The following is a 21,692-nucleotide window of genomic DNA, read 5'->3' on the forward strand; positions in this document are numbered from 1 at the left end:
CTCGGCTGTTGCATACAAATGCCGCAGTGTGAATAGGCTTTTAGGCAATCACTTGATGGTTTTTGCAGTATTTTTTTAAAAAAAAAGTATGTGGTATATTTCAGCTGGCCGGGTACGGTCACTCTGCTGTTTTAGTTGCAGGCGAGTGGATTTGCGTCGGAATTTCGGAAAATCGCGCTACTTGCTCGCTGTTTTGAGTGCGTCTGTGCCTTGTCTGTGTTGTTTTGTTTGGTTTTTCGTTTTTCACTGTACGTTTTCCATTCGTTGTTAAATCCGCGTTGCAAACAAACAAGAAGAGAAGAACAGCAAAAGTGGCGAGTGCAATCACAGCGTCGAAATTTCAATTGAAATCCGTGTGGCAATTGCAGCGGCATTCTGTGTAAATAAATTGAATTAAAGCAAAATTTTGCAGGCTGCTCCCTGAGAAATAGTTTGCAAATCGAAAGAAGTAAACAAAACAGGAGCAATCGGAAATAGTTGTTTTCGATCAATCACAGCACACACACACACACCTGTGATTCTCATTATCGTGTGTAGTGGTGTGTGTGAGTGTGAGCGAAGGAGAGGAAAGGTCAAGCTGAAAATTGCGTAAAGTGGAAGGAGGACGAAAAAGAGAGAGAAAACGAAGAGTTACGTCAATTACGAATAAACGATATACAATATCTGATAACCCGAAAGCGCTTCTGATTCGTCATAACGATCGTGCAAAGGAGAATAAAGAAAAGATCAAGCGAAACTTGCAATAAACAATAATCATTTATACGATAATAAGAAAGCGGAGATTTACGTCAAATACAAACAAAATCGATATTCGATAGCCCCCTTAAACCGATTTCGATACCTGAAATATCAGGAAAATCAGGCAAGATTCAGTTCGTTTACGTTTACAACGGTACCGCGCCCCACGCCGCCTCCTCCTACCGCACCGCCGTCGCCCCCTTTGCGCCCTACGCGGCCGAGCGGACCACCCATCACCCACTCCCACCCCCTGACCTTCAGGAGCAGCTGCCCTCCGATACCGAGCAGCTAGCCGGAACGGATCAGGATCAAGAGGAAGAGGAGGAATCCGAGGAGGAGCGCGCAGGTAGCGGACCCTCGATCAAACCGCTCATCGGAACAGCAACAACAACAACACCGGAAGCGGTACAAAAGGCAGCGGCGTCGGCGTCAAAAGGAGCAAAAGAGACGGAAACAATGGCGGTGGTGCGCAAGAAACAGGACGATAAATACCTGCTCGCCCTGCGGGAGTTGGTGGCCAGCGGATCGGGTGGCAATCGCCAGTGCTTCGATTGCGGACAGAAGGGACCAACCTACGTGAACATGACCATCGGCTCCTTTGTCTGCACCCGCTGCTCCGGAGTCCTGTAAGTATCTATGACCTATGACCCTAGGACACAAAGCAATTCCAGGAATTTGCAATTTTCCGTATTTGTCGCCTTGTAGGGTGGTCTATATTTTAGGACTACTCTATGTCAATGAAAACTAAACATCACATTGGTTTTTGTTTGATTCTTTTCATTTCTGGCATTCACTTCTGAGATTCATTTTAGAGATTCATTTTGGAGATTCTTTTGAGTGAATAGTGCTTTGAATAGTGCTTTTATTTTAAGTATTTTATATTTGTATTCAGATTACAAATATTTCCTATTTCGAAAACTATTAATATATTAGTTTGCAACCAAATTTAATTGATCAACTAAAAGTGCTTAAATTTGTGTGTTTCTCCCACTTAGTCACGCTTCCCGGGATTGGTATACACTGATACTCTTATCAAAAATAATGGCCTTTGAAATGATTTTCGCCAAATGGTCTACCCCGGGGGAATTCACTTTACGTCTTAAGGTGTCAACCTTATCAAAATAATGCCTTAAATGAGTCCGAAAATAGGATCACAAATTTATAAATATGAACATCTCTTTCGATCGCTGGAGCTTTCTTGGTCTGGCCTCTTATCTTTACTTGAACCCAGCCAATTTGAACTCGGTTGACGTCCAATTTTCGATCAACTGGCGAGTGGAGTGACCGATAATTTCCGTTCGATGCAATGTCCGATCCCGTCTCCCCATAATTATTTTGTATTTTGTATTTTGTGTGAAAGCGAAAGCAATTCCCCCGAACAATTTCGCACAATTTGGTTTCCTTTCCTTTTCGAAATGCAAATCGAAGACGAGAAACTTTCAATTGCGCGACATCGAGGCAAACGAAATTGTTTTGTCTTTGCGGGCGGCGCTTTCTATTCGTGTTTTTTGTGTTTTTTGTGACAGTTTGGAGGGCCGCCCACCTGGCGGTTGAGTTGTGGGTGTCCTTGGCGCCCTCAAAAACTTTGTACCCCCCTCGAGTAATTTGCCAAATTGGCTTCTGTGATTTGTGCGCGCGCTATAACCAAATTGGGGTCATATATTACTACTGCATTTGATTTGATTTACGCATTTCCGGATCAAGCACATTACATGATTGCTCTTAAACTTCCGCCTGGCCCAGGTCCAAAACCCCAGTATCCCACGACAAGCTGTGCGCCCCAGATTGTGGACTTGGGAACTGAACTCCTCAATTGGACGGCATGCGGGCTCCTACTCATTGAGTTTATCTCTATCATCAAAACCTGGTTGCAAAGTGGCCAACTGCGTTGCAATTCTCTCTTCTGCAGTCGGCTGTCTGCATTTTGCCCCCAACTCCTTTGACTTCGATGACTCATTGCCCAGTCCTCAGTCCTCAATCCTTAAGTCTCGTTGCCAACTGCCAAGGGAAACAAATGTTGGCATGTAAATGAAAAGCCGCTTAAATGCCGGGCACACAAAACGGTTGCACTGGGAGAAACAAATAAAATGCTTTCAATAACAGAAAAATTGTTTCATATAAAACATAACGAATAAATACAAAATTATTATTAAAACCATCTTAAAAATAATTATAGTTATAGTTTCTAAATAAAAGGTCTTGAGAATTTCAAACTAACAAACAGGAAACCATACTAATTTGATGAAAAATAATTTTTTTGTTTATTTAGCCAACTGTAAACAAACATTAACTGGCTAAATATATAGTTATATGCAAGTTTTTCACGAACTACTTGACTAAATCAACCTATGATTTAGCTCAGTTTACCTAATAAATAATTTAAATCGTTAACCATAGTTTCAAAGTGATTTTCCCAGTGTAGCCGAAGGGGTGTGTAAAGGTACTGCACCATAATAGGGGACACAAAGGAGGAAGGGGGCGTGGCAGGGGAGACAGCAGGCGACAACGAACTTCCTGGCTGAAAATGCGACTAGCGACTTGCGCCTGCGACAGGGGAATGCAGAGGCGAGTGCAGGGAATACCAAATGAAACCGACTCCAAGAAGAAATTGCTGTTCATGTTGAGACCAGACCGACCGCCTTTGGATAGTGGAATCCGCCGCAGACCGGCCGGCCACCTCTCCAAGTCGCTTAATGGAGGAAGCGGTTCAGGAATGAGAGAGCGGGAACGGGAATGGGAATGGGAATGAGAATGGGACTTGGGAGTGGGTTTTCAGAATGGGAATGGCCGGAGGAGCGGGGAAAACCAGTCCGACAGCTTTTGCCAGGCCATGCTCGAATGTATTTTTGGGCTGAAGTTGTGCTGCCTGAAGTTTTGCCTCCAATTGCAGACAAATTGTTGCACCTCAATCAAGCAGAAGTTGCCGCCATCTGGTACTCCGTCGTTTCGGTCGTTTTGGACTTGGCTTTGGCAGCCGAGTTCAAAGCTTACTGGCTGGCTCATAAAAGTCAAGAAACTTGTTGATTAGATAAGGCGAAAGCAAACGAACATTGGGAGCAGAGCAGCAATGGTGAGCCACTTTCTCAGGCATCGTCATCATTCCCACCGCACACCAAGCACCAACTACACACAGCAATGGTCATTTAAATATGAGGTTGCCGGTTCAAAACCACATTCGCATTATTCAATTATTAAGTAACTGAGTGATGTGAGTGGGGGATTTGCCCTCAAAGTTGATTACTCTATTCGGTGCAACAGATGTTCATTATATATTTGTTCTGTAACGCTTTACTGACTTTTATTTACAACTATTATTTACAACTATTAAGTTGTTGTTTCCTTTGAAATTTATTAATTTTTTTTAACTAAGTAAGCTAAAGTCATACTTTTATATTTTGTAAAGACTTTTATCTCTTAAAAGTCATACAATTTTGTTTCCTGTTTGGTCTACAGCATTTTATTCTAAAGCTTCTAGATATGATATTCTTTATCTTTAGCTTGTTTAATTTTCAAAACGAGTCTGTTTACTTCCTTCACGGCCATAAAATTTATATGATGTGTGATTTCCTTAGGCATTTAAATACTTTCTTTGACTCAAGGCCTAAGTGATTCATATCCACAATAAACAAGTGTGAAAAACATATTACAATTAAAATTTTTTATATCAACCTAAATTTAATACCGCCTTATTATCAGAACATAAGTATCTTTTACCAATTATTAAAATTGTCTTAAGAAAATGCACTTTTTGGAGCAATAACTAAACTTACTTTATATTTGAGCTATTTCTGTGTACCTAGCTGTAAGTTTGCAGTCGTTCGTGTGCTTGTTCGTCTTCATGTGGCGTTGAGTATATCTCCATAGGTATAGTCATGCTATAGTACACAAAAACAAATAAAAAACATTGTTTGATAAACAATTAAATGATAAATTTAATTGTACATACTATCAAAATAATATGGTTAAAAGAATTTTTTTTAAGAGAACTTTGATTTTTAATTTAATTGTCCACTCCTTTAAATAATATATAACAATAATGAATTCATACCATATGATTTCCAATATAGTATGTTTTAGTAAAGCGATTGATTAAAAGAACGCCTATATAAATATTATAATACATAATGTAGCAGCAGTGGGATTCGAACCTGGTGCTTTTTGTGAGATGTGATGTATTAATTTGATGTAAGATATGATATATTTCGATTTTTTTTTTTTTTGTGTGGCTATGTAGTCAGTACATGCGTCAGCGGGCAAGTGAACTGTAGACTGGCTTTTCGCTCCCTCCCTTTCCTGGCTTTTCGCTCCCCAACCGCATTGGCATTGCAGTTGCAGTCGAACTGGGCCAACTGCCTTCGAGTGGAGCTCACAAAAAGCTCAGAGCATGTCTTTCTCTCTCTCTTTTTTTTTGACCCGTTCTGTGCGGCTCATATGTAAATTTCCGATTATGAAACAGCATAAACATGTCTGCATTTGACAGCCCAAAAAAAAAAGCGAAGAGGGGAAAGGGCGGGTGTGGGGCAAACTTTCACCATGCGGTGTCAGCTGTGCGGCCCCTTTATTTCTGCCTCTCTATCCGCCGAAAAAAGACAAGACAACAAACGAACAAACTAAAAGAAAAGCAACCAAAACGCAAAGCGTAAGAGCAATTAAATATAAATAACAACAGGCCAAATGTATACGGGTGTGCGACTGTGTGTACAGCACTCCCATTTGTGTATTGTGCATATGTGTTTAAAATATTCATAATTCAAATTGTTTTCCACATGGAGAAAACTTAATGTAATTTTGCAAAATGTTTGTACTTTCAGTAAACTATCCTCGATAGTTTCGTTTTATTTTCTTATTAATAGGTTTATTAAATAGGTTCTCATCAATTTTTTTTTTTAACTTCACAATATGGAAAGCCCAAAATAAAGAGAAGAAAAAGTCTTAATTTTGCGTTGCTTGTGATATAATTTTGGATCAACGTGGTCGGATAAGACTGTTATAAAACTTAAATTAATGACAGTACATAAAACTTGATATTTTTTAGATTTTTATTTTACTGTATTCGCTTTGTGTTGAGTTCCAGGAATCAAAGCGAAATAGAATTGAATTGAATCGCTCCTAACTCGTTTAGCATTTGAGGAAATGTTTGTGAATCGCCCATGAGTTTTGAGGGAAGAGGAAGAGAATCGGCGAGAGATAGAGATAGGAATACACGGAGAGAAAGAGATGGACGTAAAGTAGGTTGTGGGGGTGACCCGGCAATTATTGCGCAGTTTGATTCAAAGCAAACACAAACACTCTTAGAAGGTGTCGTTTCTGTAATTGCTGGTCGGTTCCTTTGTTTTGCTGTTGTTGTTTGCCACCACCCGCCATAATCCCTCCCAGCCCCCATAACGCCTTCAAGCCCCCCCTAACCCCCTCCTCAATCTCTCCTCTGTTTGTTTTGGTGCTTGCCTTGAAATAGAGATTTCAATTCTATTAATAATGCAGAGGCGCAAACGCCGAGCGACAAAGGCGATTTGGCTTTCGATTCTGAATTCTCAATTCTCACTTGTGAGTGCAATTTAAATGCGGAAATATGTGGGTGAGGAATGGAGAAGGGCGAGGGGGTGTGCTCCAGTTTGTCCCCACCAGGCGCCATTCCCTCCCCCAAAAAAACAACTCAAACAGCTGGAGAGAAGAGGCCAATTAACATTGCGGCTGCACTTTAAAAAATTTGTCTAAAATAGAAAAAATGTTTGAGTATGAAAAATAGAAAACAATGGTAGGAATTAAAGTCTGGTATGCCACCTTTTTTTACTGTCTACAAATGTTTGTAGTTTTTGAAAATAAAAAAAAATGTTTACTAATTATTTTAATATAAATTTTTCTAAAATGTATTTAGATTTAATAGTTTTGATTTTTAGAAAATTTTCAAACGTAAATGATGTCTAGTACACTTAATTAATTGGCTTTTATGGTATCAATATAAAAAAATTAGGGGTTTCTTTTGTATCAGTGTATCCACCAAAGAAAGAGAAGGAAAGAGAGTGGTATCAGAAAGAGAGGAGTAGATGAGAGGGACAAAGCGATGCAGAATGGGAACGAGCAATAGGCGCCTGCCCACACGGATATTTATGGATTCTGCTTTGCCCGCCACCCATTTTCTCTCTGGGAGGCACTTCGTCAGCCGGAGCCTGCTGCGACCCTTGGATTGCCCTTTTGGACATGTCCTGGTGTGCCATATGGTCGTACATGGAGGCGGATCAATGGGAAAAATAGCACAAAAAACAGAAACTGCATCGTAATGGCCAAATCATCTAATGATTTAAAAACTATTGGGACCGTAGACTTCCAATTAAGCAAAGAGAAAAATTTAAAACTACAAGTTGTACATATGTTAGCAATATTTGTGTTAATATAATTTTTTCTTTAGTTAAATTATTTAAATTTGTGAAAAAGTCAAAGTTCCAAAGCATGTTCATAAAATTATAGAATTTGTGGCCACCACTGCATAGAAAGAGAGGCCATAATCCGGCTGCCCACGCGGCTTTGTCCGAGAAAATTTCTTTTTCCGGCCGAATGAATGGCTCAATGGCAAATCCGGAGGTCCTTTCTGCATTTTTCATTCGCCATCCCATGGCCACCAAAAGAGCTCAAGGCTTTTCGGGCAATTTGCTGCTCGGGCGGCTCAGACGATGGCATTATTAAAATATTCATAGGACCCAAGTGGAGAGTCCTCATTCCAAATGGCACCCCCTTCACCCCTTCCTCTCCTCTATGGTGCCAAGTTTAATTTATTTTGTGAGACAAACGCGACAACTGTCAGCGAATGCCAAAAGTCGACCGCTCTGCGCCAAAAGTGACACAAACTGCACTAATAAAAATAATAAAGCCTGTTAATTTATGTTTGTGCCATATTTGGCTTGGCTATCCAATAATGAAATACTTGACACGCTGATGGCGGAAATTTTGTAGTGTGTCATTTAGTTATTACACATTTGCTAGTAGTTATATTCCCATAATCAATAACTCCTAGTGGTATTTTATCCTTGTTTATAAAGAAATATTTAAAATAATAGCACTCAAATCATAAATAAGTGACTAATGAATGCTTATGATTAGGATATATATATATATATTTATATACATATTTGTGTATGTATTTGACAAATTCTTTGTGGTTTTTCTCATAAATAGTATTAGGTTTTTTTTGTTTTTTGTATTTATTTCTATGTGTTAGAAATGTGTCTTTGTAAATTATGAATTTTAATAATTTAAAAATTGTTAAAGTACTAACCTTTTTTTGTTTGTGCATCCTCCATAGATGCCTAGAAGTGGCAGCTTGTGCAGCAGCCACGGACTAGTTTTGTGGCGCCCACATTGATTCTCTGGGGGATCGGGGGAAACTAGAGGAGGGAATGGTAGAGAACGGGAATCGGGTTCGGAATGCGTGGGATTCTCCTCTTTCCATTTGGCCTGGCCTAATTGAGTAACGCCACCGAGGGAGCGCGAAAAAAAGTGCAACGTCTGTCGGAAATGTTTGCAGTCGCTGTTCTGCAGCTTTTTCAGCTTAGCATAACTTTGTAATTAAAACGCCGCTCCACACACAGCTGGACAGCATTCTGCTTTCAGAGTGGGTCAGCGTTTTTTTTTCCAGTAGGTATGTCTCGCAAAAAAAGTTCTTCCCGCTTTTCATGTTTTTCCGTGCTCGGGAACTTGCAGCGCGTTATGAATGAGCGAGCTTTGCAGTTTGAGCTCTTTTTCAGTCGGGGAAATATTCTTGAGTTGAGTGAAAAGTAGATGACGGATCGCTGGTCTGTGGCTTTATCTCGGGGCTTAGCTCAGCTATAACATATATCTAGTCGTGTGCTTCCTCTAGCCGCAACGACCTTGAATTTCGATTTTCCCCATACAGAGAGAAAAAATCACGCTGTAACTAATTGTAATAATTTAAAAAAAGTGAAATATTAGGTTATTTGATATGATTTAATAGCCAAATAAATCATTATTGATATTATGATTTTTACAATGAATATGATCAGGGTTAGCTTAAACTTATACTTGTGAATAAAAAAAATTGTAAAAGGCATTCGCCGAATTCGAACCTGGTTCTTTTAACTGAAAAAAGGTCTAAATGCATATCTTTTATAAATTATGATATTAAACCGAAATGAGCACTGTACATTTCTTTTTAAATTGGGAATAACCAATTGAAATTGAGGTTTTTATTTTTCTGTGCATAGCTCTTGACCGTGGGATCGCTTTCGAGCTGGATGCAGTTGAATAGATAGATAGAACGTGTCTAGTCCGGACTTTTGCCTTCCGTTCGACTTTGACTTGGAGCCTTGGCTCACTTAGAGTGTTTGTCTAGTCGAGGTCAGTTTCGCAGCTGTCGGGGGAAGAAGGGTGGTCAAACCAAATCAAAGTTAGCGGCAATTTTCATTTATTTGCCAAACAGACACTCACACCTTTAAAATTATAGTGCCCACTCGCAAGTACAGTGCTTGCTAGAAATTTCCAAACGCGTATGATGTATGATGATTCAATAGAGATTGTGCCTTTAAAAAAAATAAAAAAAATTTTGCGTGCATAATAAGTCAAATTGCATTTAAAAGTATAATAATATTTATTATTTTAAATGAGTATGGCATAAAAGTGGAACGTGGTTAATATGTCATTATGGTTCCTGTAACAAATTAACATAAAATGAATCATATTCATTTAGAAACGCTTTCAATTGCAAGGTTCTAATTAGTCAGTAACCACTGTGTGTATAAACATGTGCGAGATTCAATGTCCAGGCTTTGTGTCTCGATCCCGTTGCCTTCGCTTTTTTCGCCTTGTGTGTGTCACTTTGGCTGCGGTTTGAAATTGAAACCAGGCGGCATTTTTATTTTTAACTCTGGACTGAGCCCCTGCACATTGCTGGCCAAGCGTAAGTTTACTTGGCGCAGAAAGTCAATCCGAGACAAAGATTGACTTTCAGTGGAAACCCAGGGACGTCACCCACAAAGCGACGTCTCTTTTTTATTTTTTCTCCGCTGATTCATCGATGAGACTTCTTTATCTTGAGGTCAATATCAATGCCAATCAAACTCAACTTTAGCTGCGCGTTCGTGCTTTATGGCACTTTTAAATGATTTTCCTTCCGAGTTGACACAAAATGTAAGACAAAGAGCGAACAAAGAGGCAATTCAGCATTTGTAATGCTATTAAATCATTAAGATTACCAATTCTTTTTGAACATTTAAAGGAAGTAATTATTAATTGACTAATAACTTTGTTAGGAAAACTATACTGATCATAAATTTAGATGTCCAAATTAACAATTCTTTTTTGGACATTTAATGTAAGAAATCTAATAGGGAAGTTTTGCATAAAATTAGAGGGAGGAATTTGATCGGGAAGTGGGGCGTTGTTAATATTCCCATTATCCATTTTGTGTAAACATCGATTCCTGGTATGTCGGCCCCTTGACTCCCACTTATCGCACTTGTCGCCCGCAATTTGCATGAATTCCGCTTCGTCTGAAACGCATTTTCGCCGGACTTCTCCGGCTGGTCTGGCGGCAGTCGCGTTCACCAGTCACTCACAACTCAACACTCAACACTCAACACCCAACAGTCAGCAGTCGCATTCCCAATTCCTCTGGCAGAGGTCTCCGATTAAAAGGGGCTCCATATAGGAAATTCATACGCAGTAAGTTGGCCTAGAACCAAATTACGATAAATCAAGATTCTGCGTTCTCTAAAAAAAAGTAAATAAATAGTATCTTCAAATACGTGAAATGGTTCAATTTAAACAAGATACAAGATACTTATATTGAAATGTGCAGTTTTAAAAACATATAATAAACATTTTAAATTTATAGAACTCCGAGTACAAGTGTGTTACCAACTTTAAATAACGTTTTAGTCCTGGTTTAACGAAAACAATGCTTATTTGTGTTCGCGAAGGCATTAAAGTTACTTAAAAAACTAAATTCCAACAAACTGATAAGAAACAAATGATAAATTGCCTTGTTTTCAATTTCTGAATCGAGCAAGGAGTAATTGATTTTAACACATATTGATTGTTATGGTGATATTGATTTCATTGGTATGATAATAGCCCTCCATTTTGGGCTATTTCCCAAGTGACATTCTCAGCTATTAAGCTCAGTCCAGCGTCGTAAAAAAATAAAAACTGGACCGCATTGTGAACCCAGAAAGTGTTTGGCTTAGAGAGTTGGCCTTTAAAAAATTAAATTAGTTTGGGGAGTGGTCATAACTAACTGTTATAACTGTTCCGGTGGCCCCAGCATCAGCGTTTTGATGTTTCTCTGAAATCTTGTTTTCCCCTCTTTCGGTTGCTAAGCATAATGGGCCATGTCTTGGGGCAAGGTCTTCATCATACCCTTAGCTTTACTCCCCGTCTCTGGGGTTCTTTGGAAATTGACTAATTGCTTTTTTCAGCCGCACAATGAGACTACTCCCTTTACAGTATACACAGAAAAAAAACAAGATTTACATTTGACATTCGCAGTTCAAAAAGATATTTAAATTCCATTCTCGTTTTTGCACTTTTACAAAGGTTATCAAATTTGTTATAGTTTACAAATGTTATCAATTCTATCTGGTTTTAAATTATAAAAAAAAAAATCATTAAAACATTGATCGTATCAAATGCATTTTTACTTAAACGGAAATTGGCACCGCTCTTAAAACCCCCGATTGTCTGGGACCTGTGACTCATGGGGAATGAAAAAGAAATGGTATTTATACCCAAGAAATTGCGTAGATGCTTTTGTTTTTGTTTCGGTTTCTGTTTCAGTCTCTGTTTTTTGATTCGCATTTATATTTGCATACCCTTCGCAGGGGGGAAGTGAATGATGATACTAAACTTGCTGTGCAGCCAAGTTAGTTGATGTGTTGTTTGCGTTCGGGAATATATTTAAAACATCATAAACAGCAATTGAACTGAGGAATCAATGAATATATTTAGATCTGCGCAATAGTGTTCAAAAGTGTATTGGGGACTAGTAAAAACTAAAAAATGATAAAGAGATCTTAACAGGGGAATTATTATATATATTAAGAAAAATGTATATACCCCTCATATTTGCCTAGGTGTACATTACATACACATTTCCTCAAACTAAACCCATCAAGCGAAAATAATTGTTATGGCTGTTGTCGGCGAATGTGTCAGACCAAATGTCAATATAAATAATCAGTGATTGTTTGTTAGTTTAATATTCACGTTATTGATAATCGTTGGAATGGCGTTCTTATCTAAAGCGAGGGTATTTGAACTTCCAAACTACCTATGTACTTTTCTATGGGTTTACCCAAGAAACCAAAAGTTCATATGTTAGGCGCTGTCCATATTTAAGTTGTTATTTATTGTCATAATTTGGTCTGCCGTACTTTTGCATTTGTTTGTTTTTTCGCCTTAATGCCTTTGGCTATTTTCGCTGATTTTGCTTTTTTGCACAATGCAAAACTAAAGCTAAACGTTATGTGGTAGGTCCGATTCCGATTCCGTTCCGATTTTGTTTTACTTTGTATATTTTGTGGATTGTCCGAGGCACTCGTCTCTGTACTTGCTTTACATTTGCTGTCTATTTTTTCTGCCGCAACGAGTTTTACTTTTGTTTTTGTTTGAGCGGAGAGCTCAGCTCAGCTGAGTTGATTTTTTTCACGCTGAGTGCGCAAAATGCGCAAAAAACGAGTTTTGCACTTTTGTAGCAAATGAAAAATGCCAGAGTGTGAGTGATTGTAAGCTAAGCTTTTTGTTTATCTGCAGTCTACAGTCGGCTGTCTCTGTTGTCTTCTTTCTGCATTTGTGTTTGTTTTAATTTTCGTTGTATCCACTTGTGCCAAGCACGAAGCGAAACCGAAACCGCCGAGATTCGAGATTCGAGATCTCAGATCTCGGGACCCATCATCTCATCCGGCGGCGGAGTCGCCATCTCCGAGATGTGGAAATACCAGGCGGGCGGAGGCGGTAAAGGGTGACATAAAGGGGGTCACACAACTGAAAGCATAAGTAACGCCGCGTATGAGCACGTGAAAAACCTGTGCTAACCTTCCACGAAATACCCCATCAAATCTCAAGCAATTCACAGATTATTAGCCTAAATGCATCCTTGAAAGCGACATATTTTAAGTTCCCATTACATTTAACGCTTGTAATTGCGAGGAAAAGAAATGAAATATGCATTTATTAGTTCTCTGAAAGCAAGAAATTAATTATTTTGACTTGAAGTTTTTTTCTTATTTTAAGGGAAGCTGTTCTAAATTCTATTCTTGTATTATATTCTATCTTATAATACAATCATAAATTATTTGTCATTTTTTTTAAATTTTAATAGGGCTATTTATTAAAATAGATAAAGCTTATTGTTCATATTCTTGAAAACAACGCCGTAAAGCATGTTTCTTCTAAAAAAAATTAATCATATTAATTTTTCACGAAGATATATATTTTTTCTAACATATTGATAAGCGTTATGGTTTAGAATATTGTTAAGGTTATCTATTAAATCAAACGAAACTTAATAGCTTCAGGTGTTCAAATTTGAAATTACGACTCCATGGAATTCCCTTTCCTTTTGCCCTAAAGCGATAAAACCTCCTATGCCATTCCCATTCCCATTCACCTTTGCCCTTTGCCCTGTCATGACCTCTGAGGTGTGACACAGTTTTCCGATCCAAGTTGTGAGTTTCAGCGCTGCTTTGTTGATTCCCAATTAGCATGGCACTTTGCCATTCTAGATCTTTTCAGCATGTAGATGATGTGGCTGGAGGAGAATTCCTCTGACGATGATGAGTGTATTTACTGATGGGTGTACTCGAATCCCATGTGAGTGTTCGTTTGCTGGGCTCGGTTCGTATAACAATTAGCATTGCAATGCTAATATTGAACACAACGCTAAAGGGGGCTCAGAGTTTGCACTGAGAAATTGACAACTGAGACCTAGATAAATGATTTCGTGCATCCTGTTTAAACAATTTGCCAAAGCGAATCAAGTCGTGAAATGCTCGGAGAAAACAATTGGTCAATATCAGAAAGATATTTATAATGATAAACAATTTTGGTTGTATTTAAGAAAGGAAAAAAGTGGTAACCGAAATTTAAAATAGGCATTTGCCTGGTTAATTTAATTAAAAACCTAATGAAGACATACAAATTAATTTCTTCTTTGTTTTTACACCTTTGGTCAAGATAATTGTGCATTAAAAATTTTCAATCTTATTTTTTTAGCAAATAAATTTTCCGCAGTGCTTTGGTGAATGGTTTTCTGAGTGATTTTTTGTTCCTAGAACCGCATATAAAAAGGGTGGGATAGCACTTCGCGCTTATTGGGTTTTTTTCGCATTAACAAAAGGTGCCTCAGCTGCATGGAAATTTGCAGTCATTACGGCTGTGATTGTCAATTACCTTCCTCCCACTTTTTACCCTCTTCACTAAGCGTTTCAAATGCACGCCATAAACGGTGGGCGTGGCCGAGTGAGTGCCTCCGCCTCCAAAATGCCGCCACTGTTTCCACGTTGTGTGTGTGTGTGTGTGTGTTTGTGGTGGAGGCAACTTTCACTTTCTCCGCCGTGTGGTGGCTGCATTTCAAAAATAGCCACTACTGCCACATGGTGCATTATTCTGCCTTGGGTTTTTTTGTTTTGTTTTTGCCATTTGCCACTTGCAGCTGCCACTGAAACTGCATCTCCTCCTCCTCCTCCACCACCAATCCTCTAACGAATTGCATGTGCGTGCTCTTGGGGATGTGGCCACTCGGAAAACTGGGCACCACTTGAGTGGTGTTTGCCACACACAAAAAAACATCACGTACTGCTACTGCCACTCGCCTTAATCCGGCAAATGCCAAGTTGATATTTTAATAGGATTAAAACAGTATAAATTAAAAAGGCATCGCCCAATTTTAAAACGATTTTTTCGTTCACTGGTTTAGTGTTTCACAACTACTTGATTTTCTTGTATTTTTAAAGAATTAAAATGGCTTTAAATAGGGGGGAAAATAGCTATGAATAGAAGAATAAATATTTATGCATGCGAACTATTTCAACACTAATATAATATCTATAAATGATATTAATTCAAGACTTATTTAAGATAGTGGGTAATGATAATTTTAAATGTGCCAATTACGGTTTGGTAAGACTATTTACAGAAAGGTAACTTGATATCAAACAATATTTTAAGCCTGTTTCTTTTTTTACCCAAGACAATTCATCTAGGTATCAGTTAATTATTTTCTTCCTGTGTAACGGTGGTCTTTCTGTTTAGAGGTGGCTCGAAAAGTCGTGTAAGGTCAGACAACCTCCTGTTGCTTTTTCGTGACGCAGTTGCAGTTGCAGCTTCACAGACCATTTAGCCGCCGGCGGAAGTCGTCCTCAGCTGCTCTCAACTCTGCTGCCATGTTGGTTACGGGTCACCCGTTCGTGGAGGAGTTACTATACTCCACTTCACTTCACTCCAGCCCAATCCCTTCCTCCTCTTGTATTCAATTCAATTCACTTCGATCCACTTCACTGGGGGTTCCACTTAAGTGAGAGTTGATTGTTTTCTGGTAAGACACTCAACGACTTCCGGTTTTTCTCCTCCACTATTTTCCTTTTGTCGTGGACATCTAGTTTCTGTTCTCCAATTGAGCCGCAATTGCATTAGAAGCGCGGTAATGGTCGCGTTTGGATGACAAAGGACTACATTCGGAATGCCATTAGGCAGCAATCAGCAGCTTCTAGAATTTTCGTTGCTTGTACCACATTAGTTTGCCGGTTATGATACCTCTTTAAGTATTGTGAGTGTATTTGTCGGCTTTAATCATTTAAAGTTTCGAATATTTTATAACAACATAACAATAACGAGGTATTTGTTGGTTTTCATCATATAAAGTTATATTACAAAATTTAAATTAAATTATATTATATTAATACTTCAATACTTCATTTTAGTCATTTAAAGTCAAAAATTAATTCTTTAACATAATAAGCACGCAAATTTCTTTAGACAAGATGATTTCAATCGCTTTAAAGAAATTCGTTAACGTAATAAGAACTCGAATTCTTTAGAACAACAACGGTTAGAGTTGATGAAGCCTGGGTAATCGTATTGTTAATATTTTCAAGAGTACGGGGTATCTTATAATCGTTACACCGGCTCCACTTGTTCTAACAATTTTTTTCCGTTCGGCAACCGGTTAACCAGATACCAACAACCTACAACTAACAACCAACTAGCAACTGAAGCCAGCGAAGCGTTCATGTGAAACGTCCAGCTTCTGCTTCCCCTTGCAATGCATATTTGGCTCTTGGCTCTCTTTTGCCACTTTTGCCACTTTTGGTGATTTGCTGTTTTGCTGTTTTGTTGCTTCTCTGCTGTTGCTGTGGCCAAGTTGTTGCTGTTGTGTACTCGTTTCGTTCGGGAAATTCGTGAAAAACCGAAATAAGCCGTCGGTGTGAGGCGAATTTGCTGGAAAACTCTCCAAAACCAACAGCAACAGCAACAACAACAGAGCGAGCGCCTCCTCTTCGGCTACTGTTTTAATGGGTTTCATTTTTCATGCCGTTCTGAGCACTCCAAAGTGCTCCAATTGCTTTCGGCCCCAAGGCCAGCGCAATTAATTTGCGCAATTAACTGAAATTGAACGCCCATTTGACGGGTCATTCTGGTGGGTACAAGTGGGTCAGGCAAACCACCACCAACCATCAACACCACCTCACAAGAAATGGGCGATAAAGTGGGGACAAATCTTGAGCAATTTCCAAAATAGAAACGAATTACTTTGAGGCATTAGGCGGTGGCTAGCCATCAATAAAATTATAAATTTAATTAGAAAACAAATGGTAGACACACAAAATTACACAATTTTTTTTTAATTATAGACTTGAAATTAAGCTTACAATTCTTAATGTGATTACTTTCCTTTTAACTTTATAGTACTTTAATATTTTGAGTCTTTCTTAATCATTAATCCCCCGAACTAAAGTTAGTTAATAAAATAAAATAATAAAGTTATTTTCCCTTTTAATAATAAAAATGTGATTTCCTTAATTTTGCAGACGCGGCTTAACGCCACCACATCGGGTGAAATCCATATCGATGGCCACATTCACACAGGACGAGATCGACTTCCTGCGCACCCATGGCAACGAGCTGTGTGCGAAAACCTGGCTGGGATTGTGGGATCCCAAGCGTGCTGTGCACCAGCAGGAACAGCGTGAGCTGATGATGGACAAGTACGAACGCAAGCGGTACTATCTGGAGCCGGCCAGTCCGCTTAAGTCGCTGGCCAATGCGGTAAACCTGAACAAGTCTGCTCCGATGACAACGACAAATCACATTCAGAATGGTGTCCACCATAGCAATAATGGCTATGCCAGCATTCATTTGACACCGCCTGCTGCCCAGCGAACATCGGCCAATGGCTTGCAAAAGTTGGCTAACTCATCGTCCTCTGGAAATTCCTCCTCTTCAATCAGTCGGCCACATCATCATCATCATCATCATCAGCAACAGCAGCAGCAGCAGCAGAATAGCCAAAATAACAATCACGATGCATTTGGTCTGGGTGGAGGGCTGAGCAGCCTTAACAGTGCAGGTTCCACATCCACGGGAGCTCTTTCGGACACCAGCAGTTGCGCCAGCAATGGCTTCGGTGCGGATTCCGATTTTGTGGCTGACTTTGGCTCGGCCAACATTTTCGATGCCACGTCTGCACGGTCGTCAGGATCGCCGGCCGTGTCCTCCGTCTCCTCGGTGGGATCCAGCAATGGCTATGCCAAGGTGCAGCCACTCCGGGCAGCTCATCTCCAGCAGCAACAGCAACAACAACTGCAGCAACAGCAGCAGCAGCAGCATCTTCTCAATGGCAATGGTCATCATCATCATCATCAGAACACTGAGAACTTTGCCGACTTTGATCACGCACCCATCTTCAATGCAGTGGGTAAGTTTCCATTTTGTTAGGCTTGGCTTTTCTTTCCATTCGATTCGTTTTCATCAAATGAGTTCTGTAATATTTTGTTTGAATCTCCCTTCAGTTGATTGAGCGCTAAAGATGTAATCATTATTTAATTAGTTTTAATTATGACTGATTTACAGGCATTAATAAATTTCAAAACGCTTTGAATAGTATACATATACGATGTGGCGAATTTAGTAGAAGAATATAAAATCATTTACATCTTGTCTACACTTCGGCACATTGTATATCTTTTTATAGTCATGATAATCATTTTGGAAGTAGATATATCAAATTTAAAAAAGAGTTTTGGCTCAGCTCAAAGTTTTGAGTAAAAGATCAGCTATATTAAGTTTATCCCTATTCTTACTTATTAAAGAGTTTTAAAAAATACCTTTCAAAGCGGCAAATTGATAATTTGGCATTAGAGAATTTGATAGTGCCTTGGCTAGTTTATAATCTTTCATCGGTACATGTTTGCGATTAGCTTAAAAACAAGATTCCTATACCCACATTTTCTCCTGCACCCGCTGCTTGAATTACCAGCAACTCAAATTTGGCTTTGGCTTTCCGTAAGATCCTGCAGCTTGCCTTGCGCCCCTCGCTCGCCTTCCACTTTGAGCACACTTTGATAGATACCACACCCAGAAGAGTCTCTAATCCTTTACTGTTTGGCTGAATATCCAGCTCCAACAACCACGATTCACGATTGGATCAGCGACTGGAGCAGGCGGGGCTTTCACGATCCCTTTGACGATTGCGATGAACCTCCTCCGGGCTCTGCTCAAGTCTCAGTTCAAGTTCCCGCCGTTTCCGCAGTATCATCACCACTGCCAACCGTCCAAGAAGAACCAGAGCTGGCGTGGAATTTCTGGCAGGAGGAGATGCGAATAGAGGTGCAGGTGCAGGAGCAGGAGCAGGAAATCGAACAGCAGCAGCAGCAGCACTTTTTCCATAGCACTCCGCCACTTTCGCCCACAAATCCCTTTCTGACTTACCTGCAGAATGAGAGTGCTCCAGAGAAGCCCTCCTCGAATTCGTATTTCTTGTTCAGCTCCATCTCAAACAGTTCCCAAGAAGATCAGACAGATGATCAAGAGATGAATATTTTAAATGCCAATTTCCATGATTTCTTTACGTGGAGTAAGTTTTTCAACAGTTAACTTGAGTTGCATTGAGTTGAGTTTTGTGTTTAAAGTTCTGTTGCATTTGGCTCGTTGTTTTTAGTTGTTTGTTTATTAGTTTTTAATTCAAAATGTAATCTTAACCAGTGTATTAATTGGTTTCCCCTATGTTGCAGGTGCACCCTTGCAGAATGGCCATGCGACGAGTCCTCCCAAAAGTGGAAGTGCAGCCATGGCTCCCAGCGAGGATCGATATGCTGCCCTCAAGGATCTTGATGAGCAGCTCAGGGAGCTGAAGGCCAGCGAAAGCGTCACAGAGGCACCCACGCCCACCAATGGCAATGGCCAGGATGCAAATGCCTTTGCTGGCGGTGAGTACTTCACAGAGTCCTCATTTTTGTAGCCCTCGCTAATTGGATACTTGTTTGTTAGCCCTCAACAACAATCCAAATCCAAATCCCTTCAAGAGCCAGCAGCAGCAGCAGCAGCAGCTTAGCAGCCATGTGGTGAATCCATTCCAGCAGCAACAGCAGCATCAGAATCTCTATGGCCAGTTGACGCTCATACCAAATGCCTATGGCAGCAGTCCCCAGCAGCAGATGGGGCAGCATCTTCTCCATCAGCAGCACCACCAACAGCAGAGCTTCTTCAACTTCAACAACAACAACGGGTTTGCCATCTCGCAAGGGTTGCCCAACGGCTGCGGCTTTGGCAGCATGCAACCAGCTCCGGTGATGGCCAACAATCCCTTTGCAGTGAGTATCGAAATGAGTTATTCAGTTGCGGTCAAAATAAAAGAAGTGACACTGTGAAAAGTGCTCAAAAACATACCTTAAATCAGGAGTGCTTAAAACTTAAACCATAAAAAACTACTATTATGTTTGACGCAGCTGATCTACCATTATATTGACTGTCTGGATTAATATGGTATATTTCTCTAATTAGCTGTTTAAAGTGCGACACGTGATTCCAGCCATTGCAATAATAATGTCATCATAAATCTGCGTAATTTTCTTTAACAAATATTAATCAAGCAAACAAGCAATAATTTTCTCGTATCCAACGCCACTGAAAAAAAATTAAACAGTAAAACAATTGAATTTACATTTTCTTATTGCATATTTAAACTCTTTACAAAATCATTAAATAGAATTCAATGCACTTTGAATTGCATGTTTTAATATAATTATTATTAATGTGGAAAAAGAGAATTTAATATGGGTCCTAGAAGTTTTTTATGCATTCTATTTTAATTAAAAAAAAATATAACAATAATATAACTCAAAACCACAATGGATGAAACTCAATGCAAATATATTTAAATGTGATTGCACCTGGTTTTTATCAGTGGACATAAGTTATCCGCTTCTCACGTTCCCTTTGCCACATTAAATCCAGACAGTCGGTGGTTTATTTCCAGCCAGGGCTGGCTTAGTCCGGATCAATGTTTGCTAAAGGTGCCCTTTCTTCTTTTATATTCACAGGCCAGCGGCGCCATGAACACCAACAATCCATTCTTATGAGACTCAACCGGGGATATTAAGCGGCACTGAGCCAGCGAACAAAGAAGAGCAGAAAAAGTGGAGAAGCTGCGGAAGTGAACCGAAATTAGTCCATTTTACGAACACTAGCGTTAATCTATATTATACATAATCCACGCCGGAGAGCACTCTCTGTGTACATAGCTCAAATATGTATACCCCGAAGGCTCCGCGCTGACGCTAATCCTGGAGGTCGTAGCACTCAGCGCTTTTTTGAGGCGTATAATATATTCTTTTACATGGTAACTCTACTCTAACGTTTACGGATACGGAAACGCAAATTTGTATTTGCCGTTTGCCCCTAGAACTTTCTACTTGTACTAAGCGCCTGCCCATAAAACACATCATCCACTAACTAACATAGATACTAATACTAATCCTGATACTAATCCTAATCCTAATCCTAATCCTAGTGGAGGATGCAGTTGACCCAGATTCTCTCTGTTATATGTTGTGTCTGTCCTCCTCTCGTATTTGTCTTTGTCCCCATTTAGCACTTTCTTTTGCGGATAGGAACTCTGTCAGTTATTGATTGTGTGGCCTTAATAAGATTATAAAACTATATATATATATATATATATATATACGGATACAGATACAGATGCAGATACAGATATATACAAATATGCTTTTGTACCTAATGAATTGCTTCTTGTTTTCTTTGCTAAATCGTCTGCGTTTTCCGTGTGCTAATTTTATATTTTAGTACGTGCGATATGGGGCGTGCAGATAGATATAGATTGCTCAACTCGCGAGTCAAACCTTTTTTGTTGCACCCACGATGGCACTCAGACATTTGTACATATTCTGTCTGATTGTAAGCCCCGTGTAATGCCTCCATTAACACCAGTTGTCCCAACCAACCGAACAAACCGAACCATCCCATCCATCGAACCGAATCCATGACTCAATTCAGTGCTCACATGTCCATGTCCAGATAAGAAGCAAGAATTTTTCCATTTTTAGCCTTAACGTGTCAAACATTATCGAAGCCTTAAAGTTATTTAAACTACGAAAATTTCAATAAAAAAAAAACAAATAAGAACGCTAAACCTGTTTACTTTGGATTCCTGTTGTAATTGTCCCCAGTGATCGTTGTAGAATTGGTCAAAACAACCTCGAAAATTCAAAATAATAATGGAATTTATTGGCATACTTTTAGGAATCATCGATAGAAAAGTTAGTGCAAGATTTTCCCATTAAATTGTGGATATTCAAGTTTAAATTAAAAACTTGCAACTCAAGAATCAAGAATGGTTGTCAAGATAATCCAAAAAGTATGCAACGTCAAAAGATTTTATTAACAAAAACAAGAACTTTTCAAGAGCTCCTGTTTTCCAAATGGGTAAGTAA

General features: G+C 39.4%; 2 protein-coding genes across 4 annotated transcripts in view; both read left to right on the plus strand.

Annotated features, from left to right (window-relative positions):
- Positions 1-775: 775 nt before the first annotated feature.
- Positions 776-21,391, plus strand: LOC128253476 (arf-GAP domain and FG repeat-containing protein 1). 3 transcript variants are annotated; one of them, XM_052981892.1, is made up of 6 exons: positions 776-1,364; positions 16,773-17,659; positions 18,362-18,817; positions 18,975-19,169; positions 19,231-19,553; positions 20,283-21,391. In XM_052981892.1, the coding sequence occupies exons 1-6, from the start codon at positions 1,195-1,197 to the stop codon at positions 20,319-20,321; spliced, it is 2,070 nt and encodes a 689-aa protein (XP_052837852.1). In that variant the 5' UTR covers positions 776-1,194; the 3' UTR covers positions 20,322-21,391. The 3 variants fall into 3 exon arrangements, with proteins under 3 accessions (XP_052837852.1, XP_052837854.1, XP_052837853.1); XM_052981893.1 differs by lacking the exon at positions 776-1,364 and adding an exon at positions 10,254-10,410; XM_052981894.1 differs by lacking the exon at positions 18,362-18,817.
- Positions 21,392-21,500: 109 nt separating this feature from the next.
- The window catches only part of LOC128253473 (cGMP-dependent protein kinase, isozyme 1), a 59,384-nt gene continuing 59,192 nt past the window's right edge, over positions 21,501-21,692 (plus strand). Inside the window, exon 1 of the mRNA XM_052981887.1 lies at positions 21,501-21,684. Coding sequence (XP_052837847.1) covers positions 21,619-21,684 — 66 coding nt within the window. The 5' untranslated portion in view covers positions 21,501-21,618. The remainder of the gene's footprint in view (positions 21,685-21,692) is intronic.

This window comes from Drosophila gunungcola, assembly GCF_025200985.1.
Source record: "Drosophila gunungcola strain Sukarami chromosome 2L unlocalized genomic scaffold, Dgunungcola_SK_2 000037F, whole genome shotgun sequence".
Lineage (NCBI taxonomy): Eukaryota > Metazoa > Arthropoda > Insecta > Diptera > Drosophilidae > Drosophila > Drosophila gunungcola.